Here is a 15,667-nt window from a genome sequence, read left to right as displayed (position 1 = left end):
TTTCTATAAATACCCAGACTTCTCGATACATACACTGTACTTACACTTTTCGAGATCTCAAGTGACCTACTTTTCAGAAAAAAGGCGATTTCTCTCTCATTTTTGCTCATTTCTCAAAACTTTTTTTTACCCACTACTTCTACACACTAATGGCACAAAACATTGTTAGAGCCATCATTCCAGATAAGGGAACCAACTTTATTGCTTTTCTTGATGCTAACCAAGCCCCTGATAGTTTCAAGGGGTTTGTGAAGTTTCTTTCTGAATCCTATATTGCAGGTGCTTTAATTGCAAGTCCTGTATTGTATTTGGACGTTCTTCATGAATTTTGGACATCAGCTATAACTAGGACAGTTGTTCTAGATAATGTCACTTCTATGGTGGTCACCTGCACAATTGGAGGCCAAGAAATTGAGTTTCCAGCTGCTGATGTGAATACAGCCCTGGGATTGCCAACTGAGAACTATGGAGAGATGCCAACTACAGATGAGCTGAGTGAATTCATGGACTTCATCAACTACAGTGGCTCAATCAACTTGGCAAGCCTGAACAGGACAAACCTTAGGAAGGAATGGTCCTTTGTGTTTGATTCTGTAGTGAGGGCTTTCACCTGCAAAAAAACTGGATTTGACAACATCTCAAGTGTGGTGCAGAAGCTGGTGTTCTCAATAGCTCACAACAGGCATCTGAATGTTGGAGCTCTAATTCTGGAGGAGCTGGCTACCAAGCTTACTATGCCTTTGAAGAATAGAGGTAAAGAAATCTTTTTGCCAAGGTTTATTATGTCTACTTTAGCTCATAAAGTAAATGACATACATTTGTTAGCTGGTATTGATAGTAGTAGAATTGGCAATTGTAAGCAAGTGTCCAAAATAATATTTGGCTCACTTACTACAAAGAATAAGGTGAGTGTAAGTCTTAGAATCACTCCATTTATGTTGGAGAGATTCAAGACTTGTCCTTACCCTATGTCAGATATGAGGGCTCCTCAATTTGCTAGTTCAGCTATGGTTCCTGAGCCTGTGGAAGTACAAACACGGGCACACCAACAGGGACCTTCCAAAGCTGCAGCCCCTTCTTCTAAACCACTAGATGTTAGCAAACCAACCACTTTAGTCTCTCAAAAGACTGAAGTGAGTAAAAAGAAGAGAAAGAAACCAACCCTTGTTGTTGTAAATGAGAGTGAAACATTTCAAACTGAACCAGAGTCACCATTGGTCAAGAGACCAAAGAAGAGTAAGATACCTGAGTTGACCACTCAAAACACCTCTGTGTCCTCCCAAAAGGGCACAGTTGAACAAATGGGGACTAAACAGTTACTAGATGCATCCTCTCAACAGGGTGTATCTATTGAAAAGAGCATTCACCCCAATGCATCCTGTACTGAGTCAGCACAACCTGCACCTAGAGTGTATGGTAGAAGAAATAAGGATGGCACACATATTGAGGGCACATCATTTGAAGCTCCCTCATCCATTCAGGGGGAGCTGCCAACACTCATAACTGAGCAAACCTCTCTAATCTCTCAAATTTCTTCATCATATAGAGCACTTGAATCTGATTCTCAAGTGCACCAACACTCAAGTGACATGGTTCATGAAACTGTGCTCACCACCCAGAACCAACATCTAGATGGCGAGAGACTACTAGCTGGGGTAGACCTTGATGACACCATCAAAAACATGGGGGTTTCATCAGTTTTTACTGAAGACCCCATGGTCACTCTTGCACCTTCATGTGCATAATTATCTTCACAGATGAATAGGTTTGAGGGTAGTACTCTTGAGGGAGAGCTGTCTAAATCCTCCCCAATTCAATTGGAGGTTCCTCTAGAAGGAACAACTCCCCTCAAAACCCTAGCTGAAATTGCCTTGGGAGTTGAAGCTAGGAGTACAATTGCCAATGACCCTGTTATGGGAGAGGCAAGTTCATCACATTTATGTGACAGTGCTCTGCAAGGTGCACAAAGGTTTGAGGCTGGTGCACATGACAGTAACCCAGTCAAATATTCTCCAATTCCAATGGAGGTTCCTACTACATGTGGTGAACAACACACTGTCATAATCACAGAGCAATCTGTGAGTCAAACTGTGACCCCAGTCATAGATGCTTATGTACTCATTTTTCTGGTGAAATGAGTATGATTAGCCCTATATGGCCTTCCTCTAATCATATGATCACAGATTAACTCTTCTCAGCCACCTCTTATTTATGTAGGTCAAACAACATTTAAGCCTTTCATGTGAGAATAAGAGAAAAGATTGAGAGAAAAACAGAGAATAAGAGAGGAAGGATCCTTCCTGGCAAAAGGAGAGGTAGATGAGTGTATGGATTTAGTAATCCTTTGAGGGAACTCTGACTCTCAAAAGTCATGAGACTAGTGCAGTGAGAAGTAGTGAGACTACTTATTCAAAAGAACAAAGAACTTAGGACTTTTATCACTGACAGACTTTTTCTGCAGATCTAAGTGAAATTTCTATTCTATTTGATAAACTCATCACCATAAATCTCACTGAAGCTTAAAGCTGTAGACAGTGTTCCAAATGGACAATGACAGCAGCTTGAACAATGTGCATCTAGCTGGACCCTTCTTCCTGGAGATAATGTCAAAAAGGGGGAGAAGATATATCTAAATGCCAAAATAGCTAATGAATGTTGAATAAATCTAAATGCAACTCAATAAAAGAAGACCAGATGGGAAGATTGGTTTCTGCATTTAGTTAAAGTTTTGACATCATCAATCAGAACTTGTGCATAATTTCTTAATGAACAAGTTGGGGGAGATTGTAATATATAATAGATGATGTCAAAGATTACTGGAGCTAACAATGTCATTAGCATCTCTGATCATAGTATGGAGCAAATCAGATGGACATATGATCGGAGTAGAAGATTAATGAACAGTTATCTTCAGTAATCAGTTAAACTTGGGGTTAGTCTTGTTAACAGGAATGAATTTGTGATAAGCAATCTTCTCAAAAATTGGGGGATATTGTTGTGCAAGACATGCTTGTATCATAACAAGACTAAGTCATATTGACAACCCTAAGATTAGTTGTATTGTAACCTTAAACTATAATTTATACTTGTAACACTTAATGTCTGTAAAATGTAAATGGAGCAGACTGGAGCATTTTTCCCTAAACAGTGTCAAACCTAAGAATTCTATCTGGAAGAAGATCAAGAAGGTCATGCCTCAGAAGAATTATGAAGAAGCTTGGAGTTGAATAATTCTGTTTGGTGAAAAACATTCTAAGTCAAGATCTCTACAAGTCACATAATTAGTGTTATAGAGAAGTCATTCGAGAACTCAGAAAGACCTATCGAGAACTCAGAAAGACCTATCGAGAACTCAGGAATTGTCTATCGAGAACTCAGGAAATGCTATTGGAGATATCGATAAGTCAGATACCCATTCGAGAACTCGGAGATATCGACAAGTATACATTCATTAGAGAACTCTGAGTTATCGATAAGCCAAAGTCCATTAGAGAACTATGAGTTATCGATAAACCAAAATTCACTAGAGAACTCAGAGTTGTCGATAAGTCAAGTCAACAATGAAGTTTCAGAGATATCGACAAGCTAACATGTCTATCGAGATGTCGAGTTCTCTACAGCTTAATTGGAGATATCGAAGTGAAGAAATTTCTCTAAGTACAGAATTGCATAACAGTTCAATATCCAAGGTTGCAAATCAACAAACAATTCACACAGCTGAATTGACAAGTCTACAAAAGGCAGCTTGAGAGATGTGCAAGATTAATGGTAAAGATTAACTGACAAAGGAAGATTAAAGTGAACACGGGATGCTAAAGATATGCTAAGCTGGAAATGGAAGATCTGTTTTTCTATAAATAGAAATGACAAGTGACAGTTTAGAAAAGCTAATAGTATGTCTTATTACACACTGTGTAAACCAGCAGTTAACTGAGTTATAAAGTTAATATTGGTCCTTAGTCAGTAGTAAGAATTAAGATTAGAAATTGTATTCTCTCTCAAGAAAGAAGCTAAGTTCTAAACCAAGAACTTAGAGATTTTGTAGCAAAACACTGCTTGATTTTTAATATAAAATTAAGTGAGTTTTGAAGATCTTTGTTTTACATATTTGCATTGTTATGTATGTTTAACATTTGTTCTACAAAATCATTGATAACAACCAACTGCTAAACCCAAAGTCGATCAAAAAGTAAACATTTAAGCCAAAACACATTCACCCCCCCCCCCCTCTTTGTTGTATTCATATCTAACAGTCCTAAGTGGCGGGAAGACCTTCTAGCGCTTAAGCGGTTAAGCGGACGCTTAAGCGGTTAAGCGGACGCTTAAGCGGAATTTTAAGCGGGTCTATAAGCGGATAAATAATATTTATTTAAAATTATATATATAATAATATGTGTAATACTAAAATAATGAAAGTAAATAAAATATCAAGAATATAAATATAAATATTTCTTAAAAACTTATATATTTTTATTTTTAATCAAGATCATTATTTTATTAAAATAAAAATTAATATTTAAAATTAAAATTTTGACAAGTCAAAATCGGTTTGGCCGCTTAATGACCGTTTAATCCGCTTAATAACGCTTAATCCGTTTATAAGGCCACTTAATCTTTAAAAACGCTTAATTCTCCGATTAGTATAAAATCAAAGCGCTTAATGGTCCGATTCCGCTTAGCCGGCCGCTTAATGCGCTTCTCAAAACACTGATTGCCACTGATGTCTTTGTGTAATTTATTTTTAAGTAAGTTCTCTCTTCTCTATCCACGCACCTCAGTAGCGATGTGTTGAAGCCTCCCTCGTAGAACTTTGTCATAAATAAGACAGAAGGTCATTTGTTACATGATAGTTCATGTTTCCATCATATTTTGAGGAATTCTCCATTTTGACATAGTCCTGGAGAGGGTCATCAATATAGGTCCCGGGGTCGATATCTCCATGGTGAATTCATCAGACACGCTAGCCTTGACTTGAAATTTTATGGAAAATATTTTCAAGTAGTATGGCCTCTCTTTGAGAGCCCAAATTTTCCAATGCATCTGCCTTTTGATTCTGATCCCTTGGGATGGGCTCACCCTACCTTCATTGAAGAATTTGAAGAGCCTTTCACAACAAATATGAGGAGTCACTAACATGAAGTCATTGTAGACATTGAGATCAATCACCTTCCTCTCCATAGCTAGCTTGAGGATGTTAATAAGAGCCTCATCAATGTATAGGACCCTCTAGGGCATATTTGGCACGTTCTCGGGGGATTCCTCTCCTCTTAGGGTAGCTATGAGTGCCCTAGAATCATCCTTAGAATGAGGCGGAAACTCAAGTATGAAGTTGGTCAATGATTGACCCTTTAAAGTTCCTTGAGGCTAATATGCCACATCAAAGTGCCCTAACTTCACAATTTACTTGAGAGGGGACCTGGGTGTGCCTTAATTTTTGGGAAGCCTCTTCACACTCATGTTGCATCAACGCTACCCCGGGCATAAGAGCTCATCAACACTCAATTCAAGTCTTTATAATAGTCCAAGTGTGGTGGGTTCCCCGAATTTTCTTCTAAATCCTGTAATTGATGAGGGTCGGAGCTTCTTCTAGGAAAGTAAGGCTAGTGCACTCGTTAGAGTGGTGAACTCGAATACCTTTAAGAGATGAGCCTGAATCCCCTAAGTAGGGGAGCTTGATCCTTTGGAGAGTTGAGCCTAAATCCTTTAAGGAGAGAAGAGTCCGAATTTCTTAGAGAGCTGAGCCTGATTCCTTCTAGAAAGGTGACCCCACTTCCGCTAGTGAGAAGGGTCTGAATCCTTGAGAGATAAGGAGAAACTGAATCACCATGGGAGATAAAAAAAGCCTGAATCACAGTTGGAGAAGCAAGCCTGATCCATGTTACAGAGGTGAGCCTGAATCCCTTTTAGAGAGGAGAGCCCAAATCTTTGCTAGAGAGATGGGTTGAGGCTCATACTTCATCAAGCTAGCTCTGGCACAAGGGCTCCTTAGCGCTTTTGAGCTTTATAGATTATATATATAGCATCAACTCCATTCGGGTCACAGTGGAGATCATTTCTTTAATATATTAAGGGGACAATAATCCTCTTTTTTAATTATGGTGGCCTCTTCTCAGCCATTATCACATGGGTTAGCATTTAACAGACTTATGAACAAAATCTTGGATCATTGGAGAGGCCTATTGGGCCTCGCAACGCTGTATCCTAGAATTTTTTAGGACTTGTATAGGAATCCAGGCCTATTTCTGTAAATAGTTCAAATGCTGGAACAGGCGCAAAAATAGCCGAAATAAGAAAAGTTAAAACCTTGAAGAAAAACCACATAATATAGAGAGGCCACACTAAGAGAGGCTACCACCCAATAAAAACCTTGCTAGACACCAAAGTAGGAGGGCTCGCTGAGAGGCTACTAAACCATGAAGAAAATCAGATTTATAGCACAAGTAAGGGGCCTCATCGAGAGAAATCAGCAAACTATATAGACCTTGCTAGTCATCCAAGTAAAGGGTCTTGATGAGAGAGACCATCACTCCATAAAGAAGCAAAAGCATCCCGCTACGGGCATCATGAAGAGCCATCCCACTCAGGGACATTCCGCTAGGGGCATCTTTGTAAGAGGCATCCCATGAGGGGGCATCCTGCTAAGATAATCTCTATAAAAGGCATCCCACAAGGGGGCATCTCATTCAAAGTGATCCGCTAAGGTACTTATGTCGAGGTATCCCGACGGGGCATCTCACGTAGAGGAATCTCATGTAGAATAACTCACTAAAGTGATCAAACAGAGGCATCTTATGCAGAGCACCCGCTAAGGTGCTTACGCATAGGTATCCCGCGAGGGGGCATCTCACGTAGATGCATCTCATGCGAAGAGACCCGCTAAGGTGCTCACACGGAGGCATCCCACTAGGAGGCATCTCATTTAGAGGCATCTCCGTAGAGGCATCTCATGCAGAGCGACCCGCTAAGGTGCTCACACAGAGGCATCCCATGATGGGGCATCTCATTCAGAGGCATCTTCGTAGAGGAATCTCATTCAGGGGGACCCGCTAAGGTGCTCACACAAAGGTATCCCACGAGGGGCATAAGATAAACGATCAATCTTTATTAAAGACCATTTGCTGATTGTCCCAGGGTAGACAACCTCATTAAATAGACGACCACCCATTACTGATCAACTTGCTTCAGATTAGGTTGGATTGTGGTGGACAATAGTCACTTCTCCTCTACTTCAAGAAGTACTAAGGGACCTCATGCCTAAGAGGGTCAAGGTCGCGTGCCCCTTCTCCTCAGGCCAGTGGTCTCCCAGAGGTCCTCATCTTCGCCTCTAGGGTAGCTGCTAGCTCCGTTTTGTGAGATCGAGACATCCTTCTCCCATAGATGTCAAGTCCCTCCTTCTAGCGCCAAATGTTGTTGGTGAATGTTCAGGGATTAGGGTTTATAAAAAATAGGGTGGCTGGACTTGGTAGGTGTCTCGATTTGTCTCGGTGTATCGGATGCCTTTGCCAAGATGACTGCGTACCAATTTATATTGGATCAAAACTACACAGTTCTATAAAATTCGGGTCTATCCCTAAGAGACTTTAGGGATAAGTTTCTTTAATGTGCTTATTACCGATTTTATTTGGTTTAATCTGAGCGTTGTGATATCTTTTTTGATTTGAAAGATATCGTTTCGAGATATTTTCCGTAATTAATTGATTGTGATTGATTTTTCCTCGTTTAAGGGAGAGGATATTATTTGGGCAATAAGCAATTAATTATTAATCGGAATTAAGAACTCTTACCTCCTCAAGAGTAGTAAGAAGTCGACCATTATATTGTTTGTTAAGTACCCGACTTCTCTACTAGTATAAGATCATTGCTAGAGTGTAACACCCTAACTAGATCTTATTTGTATCCAAACATTTTCTTTGACAGAAAGTCGAACTTGACACTTTTGCCAACCTAAGGCTTTATACTAGACCAACTCATCTTGGATACCGGAGATATGATACAAACTTGGATTCAGTAGTAAGATATGAAATGATCATTTTTATATTCCATTTGATAGCGGCCTTGCGCAATGCCGCCACTGAGATGAGAATTGAATGATCGAACTCTTATGTTGCTAAAAATAAGAACTTATTTGCTATATTACAAGCCAAGAGACTGTAAAATAAGATGTAATAATGGCGCTTCTTGGCTGTCCCCCAAAATTACCAGAGTACGTTATATTTACACAACTGAATTATATCATTAGATTGTAGCAACCGAGGTTGCTGAGAAAGAAGGGAAGGCAATTGCATTACCACATGATGGTCCATGAGGAAAAACAGGGCACTCAATGAAGCCAAGTCCAGTTTTATCCACACACATGTACACTTGGTAGAGCTGATGATTCTTATATACATCTTTGTTGCAATCTATCCATGGTGTAAATCCTGTTGCTTCTTTTATTGCTCCTTTTATTTCGTTTAATGTGTAATGCTTCCCATCCGTCGGCGTAATACCTAAAACAAGATATTCATCTCGATCATCCTTGAATACTGAATAGCATTTAACTACGATATTTGTAGTAAAATTTAACTTACAACCCATAATCCGTTATTTCAATAGTAAAAGACGTTTACCTAATGTTTGTTTAGAAAAATTTAACTTACATCCCGTAGTATTGCGTTACTGAAAGTAAGTTTAAGCTATTTCTCTGACTTACAGATCATAAATAGTCAAAATTCGTTGTTAGGAGTATGTTTTAGGGACGTTTTCCGGCTATTAGTTGAATTAAAATTTAAGTAATTCATACAGACAGATTACCTGCAGCTACGAGGGATTGGAGGGTATTGGCTTTCTCCTTTAATTGAAGAGCATATGCAAAATAAGAGTGTTGGTCCAGATAGGTTTCGCAACAAGTCCCATGCTTTTCCCATTCGTGTCCCCAGAATTTCAATCCGAAAGCACTCGGGCAAGCTAGCGTTGGCCAATTCTCTTGCAAGCTACTTGTCAGATCTACTACCTACATAATACGCTAGAGCTTTATAACTTATAACTTGCAGAAATCAACATTGCACAAAAAAAATTTGGATGTTTGATTCCAAAAATACTAAAATTTTATATCCTAGGTACCTTAGAATAATCAAAAGTGTTGTTAGAATCACATTCAGTTGGATAAGAGCCATCGTTGTTATTAGGCCAAAGTCCATGAATACCGAAATCTTCTTGTGGCTTCCCTGTTACAGGGTAGCAACAGCTTTTCTTTGTATCACAATATGAAGCCGGCCACTGCACATTCATTCATATCAATATACAAACAAGAAAAAGTCATAACTAATAACTAGCGCGCAAGAATCTCGTATCAGAATCTACATGTACTTCATAACTAAACTATGTAAAACAGTGAGTAAAGAAAAAAAGTCCTGACTAGTGCACAAGATTCTCGTATTAGTAACAACTAAACTACGTAGAACAGTCGATGAACAGCTAATTAATATTATAACAAAATCCATGTACAGATAAGAGATGGACTGACCTGTTGAACAAAATAGTAGAAATCAAATTCTTTGGAGACAACACATAAGATTGTGAAGCATTGCAGAACCAAAAGCTTTAACAATGTTGACCATCCACAATACTTCATCTCTTCTGTTGTTTGTTGCTGTCCTGAGAGTTAGATAGATGTAGTGGTTGTCCAAATAACATACAAGTACAAGCAGAAGAAGGGTAGATAGATAGGAGAAAAAGCAAAGTATATTCTGTTAACTATTCCTCTATTATAGTATCTGATTTATTATCTGTCATATATCAATATTTTCACATATGGACAAAGTGGAAATCCTACGTGTTCATTTTCTATTCGCCGTTGAGTCTGTTAATTCAACTTTTTCAACATCGGTTTTGGGTAAATACATGTTCCTCCGATATAATTGGGTGTCAGGGTAGCTTAGTTACGCATATCTCTAATTTTATACTCCATATGTCTTTAAAAATATTTCATATTTGTGATAAACACGTTTGTCAATCCAAACTTTTGATAGTTAATATATTTAATTTCGTAATAGTATTAAATATAAAAATTTCATTATATTAAAATACTTATAAATATGAATCCAACGAAATCACTCAGGATTATATTTGATCTTATAAATTAGACGTAAATTAATAGTCAATCGTTTAACATGAATAGTGTTCGAAGTCAATATAAGAAATGTATAAAATGCCGGAGGGACTATGGGGTACAATACACGTTCCACAGTCCAGTTCCAATAGAATTAACAACTTCTATTCGGTTGCTTACTATATAATTCATCTATTTATTTTTGTTAAAAATTCCATTTGTACATTCATTTTAGAAAAAACTATTATAATCATGTATAAATGTACGAAGAATAAAGAATATGGCTATTTAGGGTTTAGAAAAAAATATATGATATTATAATCATGTACAAATCTTAATTTATTTATTTTTGTAAAAAATGCTATGACTAATTTTTTTTTTTGGAAAAATACCTTTTTAAAAAATTTTAATCAAATTTTTTTTTTCTAAAATACGGTCTTTCTACAAATTGATGCAACTAAATGTAATCTCGACCTGTTTCTGTAACTAGATTCAATTTCGAATACAACCAAAAATATTTGATACAACTAGTGGCATATTTGGTTGAGTTTGGTTGCACCTATTTTTGTAAATATTTTCAAAAAATACTAAAATCTTAAAAAATCTTAGAAAATATATAATATTTTTGGTAATTTTCTAAAAAAAATTATTAGAGAAATGCTAGAGTCCTAAAATTCGTTCCCGAAATCAATCATCGGTGTCAGCATATTATTGGATATTCACGCATAAATAAAATGAGTCCACAATATGTTAATATGAATCCCATAAATTAAAAGATGACCTATATCATTTTGAAAAACTTTTTAGAAAATATTTGGGTATATTATTAAGACCCGGAATCTGAACATTTGGAGCATCTATATTATTAGAACTCGGAATCTGTACATTTGGATCAACTAAAATTATTCTAATTAATAGGTGCTTAATAAATTAATAACCTTTAAAAACCCCTTTTAAATGGTACGTATTAATTTTGGTTTCATCAATTTTTGATACCATCAACTTTTAATTTCACTTGTTAATCTATACTAGCCTAAAACCCGTGCGATTCACGGGTTAAAAACCGGTTTTAATGTTAACTTATTTTTATTGAATATTTTTGACGTAATTTTATATGTAAAATATATAAAATTGTTCGTTTATTTATAATTAATATTGTATTACTTTTAAAGAAATAGCTTGTAATAAATATTTTTTTAAAAATAGTACACCTGAGTGTGATGCTTTTCTTAAAATCAAGTTGGATTGTAGTATAATAAATACATGATTCAATATTTTTAAATAAATTAAATTTTTATAACCCGTTCAATACACGGACTGATTATAACATTTATAATTTTATAATTTTATTACTTTATAAAAATAAATTATAAAAAATAATTGTTACTCCCTCGTCCCGCCCAATTCTTTACGTTTATTTCGGCACGGAGGGTAAGAAATATGTATAAAGTAGTGTAAAAGAGAAAGAAAAATGAGTGAAGTGGTGAGACCCATTAATTTTTAATATATAAAAGGGAGATAGTGAAATAAAAGTAGTGTGAAAAGGGAGAAAAATGGGAAAGTGGCGGGACCCATTAATGGTAAGTTTTAAAATGTAAAGAATTGGATGAGACATCCTAAAAAGAAAAGTGTAAATAAATGATTGGGATAGAGGGAGTATATATTATTGAGATTAATGAAGTTAAAATATTTACGTATTATTTTATATATATTATATTATTGAAGGATTAAAAATTTAAATAGTTAGGTCGTAGTAGTCTTGAATAGCAGCGGTGTACATGGAAGATTTGGTATTAGTTTTTTTTAGTATTGCTTTAAAAATATCTTGATTTATTAATTATTTTGTTATGTTTATAATTTGAATTACCAAAGTTAATAACAGAAGTGTTTGGTTCCCTAAAAAGAGGTAAAAAAGAAGTTGAGTGTGATTAATACTTAAATTTGGATAATAATTTCATAGAGTTTGTAATTATATTAGATAATGATCCAATATTTTTAAATAAATTATATTTGTACGAACTTTTTAGGAAGGTGTTAACGAACTCTTTAGGAAGGTGTTAAATAACCGATCAAATGAAACCATGTTTTACTTATAATAATATAAAGAAATAGCTTATAATAATTTATTTATTTTTAAATAGTACACCTGTGATGCTTTTCTTAAAATCAAGTTGGATTGTAGTATAATAAATTCATAATTTAATATTTTTAAATAAATTAAAATTTTATAATCTGTGTAATGTACGGACTGATTATAACATTTATAATTTTATAATTTTATTACTTTATAAAAATAAATTATAAAAATAATTGTTACTCCCTCCGTCCCGGCCAATTCTTTACCTTTGGTTTCGCACGGAGGCTAAGAAATTATATCCTATATATAATTGGTCTAAGGGAGTTTAGGTGGTACGGTGCTATGATCGTCGAGGTTAAGATTGTAAATTAGATTGTAAATCACTCTCTATTAGTTGTATTAGTAGAGTCTCCATTGTTTAGTGCAAAACAAATAACAGCTAGCAAAAAAATAATATAAAGGTCCTAATACATTACTGACAAACGGAAAAAGAAAAAAAATATAAAAATCACACTAAACTATAATAATTTTTTTGAAAAAAGCTAATAACAATAGTAAACAGATGTCACACCAAATTTCACCTATAAATTTTTTATTAAAAAGTTTTCAATATAAAAAATATATAAAGTAAATTGTAATTCACAATATTCACCATGTGAAAAATTTATAGAGTGAAAAATAAAAAAACATTTAATCAAAAATTACAGAAAAACCTAAATTTTAATGAGTAAAGCAAGTACAATAAATAAATCCAAATTAATACTAATAAAAATAATATCATCAACTTATTTATGATAATTATAAATTCTCATATTTTCTATCATTATCTTAATATTGTATTATGAGTAAAAACAACCATAAGAAAATTATTTGTATATGATATAATATATTTATTAAGTGAATATGTATATATTTAATAATTTTAAAATTATAAAAATATGGAGTTTTATGCAAAAAAAAAATACAACTAAAATAAAAAAAAATAGTGTTAATAAAATAAATTTGTCAAGGTTAAAATTGTGAATTACTCTCTATTACTCTATTAGTAGAGTCTTCTTTGTTCAGTGCAAAACAAACAAGCCACCAAAAACACAATATAACGTACTAGATTTGCTAACAAAATTCCTAATACTTATAAACGGAAAAAAATAATATAAAAATCATAATAAACACTATAATCTAATAAAAATTTAAAAAGAAACTAATAACGATAATGATAGTAGACATAGTCTATAAACGATTAATTGGACGTTATACCAAATTTCACCTATAAATTCTTTAATAAAAACTTTTTAATATAAAAAAGTAGACAAAGTAAATTGAAATTTGTAATATTTACCATCTGCAAATTATAGAGTGAAAAATAGAAAAGTTTATTTAATTAAAGATTACAAAAAAAACATAAATTTCATGAGTAAAGCAAGTAAAGTAAATAAATCTAAATTAATACTAATAAAAAAAATATTATCAACTTATTTATGATATTTATAATTCTCATATTTTCTATTATTATCTTAATATTATATTAGATCATATACATAATTAGAGTAAAGAACAAAAATAAAAATTTAATTGTATGTAGTATAATAAATTTATTAAGAGAATATGTATAAATTTAATAATTTTAAAATTAGAAAAATATGAAATTTTAAGCAAAAAATAATAAAAGTGAAAAAAAATTAATGTTAATAAAATAAGTTTTAGCAACTAACTAGAGTTAGAAATGTCATTTTATAATTTTTCCAAAAAAATAAATAAATTTAATTTAATTTAAAAGTTCATATAAAATATTTATAAGATATCCCGTGCATAAGTAGTGTAAAGGAGAAAAATAAATGAGTGAAGTGGTGAGACCCATTAATTTTTAATATATAAAAGGGAGATAGTGAAATAAAAGTAGTGTGAAAGGGAGAAAAAGTGGGAAAGTGGCCGGATCCATTAACTATTTTTGGTAAGTTTTGAAATGTAAAGAATTGGATGACTTATCCAAAAAAAGAAAGTGTATAGAAATGATTGGGATAGAGGGAGTATATTATTGAGATTAATGAAGTTAAAATATTTACGTATTATTTTGTATGTATTATATTATTGAAGGATTCAAAATTTAAATAGTTAGGTCGTAGTAGTCTTGAATAGCACCGGTGTACATGAAAGATTTGGTATTAGTTTTTTTTAGTATTGCTTTAAAAAAATCTTGATTTATTAATTATTTTGTTATGTTTATAATTTGAATTACCAAAGTTAATAACAGAAAGAAAGAAGTTGAGTGTGATTAATAATTAAATTTGAATAATAATTTTATAGAATTTGTAGTTATATTAGATACATGATCCAATATTTTTAAATAAATTATATTGTACTAACTTTTTAGGAAGGTGTTAACGAACTAAATGTGTTAACCAAGTTTTTAGGAAGGTGTTAATAAACCTTTTAGAAAATGTTAACCACAGCCCTTAGGGGCTATGTTTAAGCATTAAATGCATGTGTATTTTATATCAAAATTTACTCTTATTTTCATAAATTTAACTGCCCTGCATATATAATATGAGCACAAATCAGAATTTGTAAGTGTTGAAAATTATGTTTTTATCAACAGCCCTAAGGGCTGTGGTTAAGATGACCCAACTAAACTTAATAAAATTATAAGACATGTAAAAGTATAAGGAAGCAAAAATAAGACTAAATTTAATAGAATCATAAGACATGTAGTAGAAGTATACGATAACAAAAAAAAAATCAAACTTAATACAAAAAAAATCAAACTTAATAGAACATAATACATGTAGAAGTATAAGATATTCATACACGAATAAATGGTGTAACTAAAACTTTTAGTAGAATTAAAAGATATAAAGAAGTAGAATTATAAGTTATCTATACTATATTATTATGGGTCCTGTTATCATCGTATACTTGTACGTGTCTTATGATTCTATTAAATTTAGTCTTATTTTTACTTCCTTATACTTTTACATGTCTTATAATTCCATTAAGTTTAGTTTTATTTTTGTTTCAACCTTTTATCTTTAACCGTTGTGTTTCTCATTCTCTTGTGTATTACTAATTTAATATATTATACGTTTTTTGTTTTATTAATTTTTGGTTTCACCCCTTTTCGAATTTTATTATAATTCTAAGTGTATATTTTTTATTATTATGTTACTTCTATGTGACTTAAAATATTATATGTACTATTTTCCCGGTTTTTTAATTATATTTCTTATATTAATTTTAACTCAGTAATCATATTTATCGTATGACTCATTAGTATATTTTAATAAAATAATAAATATTTTGAAATCGTATAATAATTATAATCTTTTATTATAATCATAACACAAGTATCCTACGTAAGGGTTTGATTTTCGGAGTAAAAATTAGAAATTTTGACATGTCACTTATATTATTATGATTTTTAAAAATTATTTAAATAAATTAACTCTGCCCCGTGCTTAGCATGGGTTATGAACTAGTATAATTTAAATAATAAAACTGTTAAA

At 33.0% G+C, this 15,667-nt stretch overlaps 1 protein-coding gene across 1 annotated transcript; it reads right to left on the bottom strand.

Moving 5' to 3' along the window:
• Nucleotides 1-8,099: 8,099 nt before the first annotated feature.
• Nucleotides 8,100-9,714, bottom strand: LOC141673024 (ribonuclease 1-like). The gene is made up of 4 exons (XM_074479761.1): nt 9,506-9,714; nt 9,103-9,258; nt 8,794-8,992; nt 8,100-8,489 (listed from the first exon to the last, which is right to left on the bottom strand). Exons 1-4 carry the CDS (start codon nt 9,611-9,613, stop codon nt 8,236-8,238), a joined length of 717 nt encoding a protein of 238 aa, XP_074335862.1. The 5' UTR covers nt 9,614-9,714; the 3' UTR covers nt 8,100-8,235.
• Between the last annotated feature and the right edge of the window lie 5,953 nt (nt 9,715-15,667).

The sequence above is a fragment of the Apium graveolens genome, chromosome 1 (assembly GCF_009905375.1).
Source record: "Apium graveolens cultivar Ventura chromosome 1, ASM990537v1, whole genome shotgun sequence".
Lineage (NCBI taxonomy): Eukaryota > Viridiplantae > Streptophyta > Magnoliopsida > Apiales > Apiaceae > Apium > Apium graveolens.
This window is presented reverse-complemented; position numbering and strand designations above follow the sequence as displayed.

What these genes read in the sequence shown, in the direction of transcription:
- LOC141673024 (XM_074479761.1), bottom strand. Translation starts at nt 9,613, where the DNA reads ATGAAGTATTGTGGATGGTCAACATTGTTAAAGCTTTTGGTTCTGCAA. An exon ending in TCTACTATTTTGTTCAACAG is followed by an intron (nt 9,259 to 9,505) that starts GTCAGTCCATCT and finishes ATGAATGTGCAG; the next exon opens with TGGCCGGCTTCATATTGTGA. An exon ending in CCAATCCCTCGTAGCTGCAG is followed by an intron (nt 8,490 to 8,793) that starts GTAATCTGTCTG and finishes ATCTTGTTTTAG; the next exon opens with GTATTACGCCGACGGATGGG.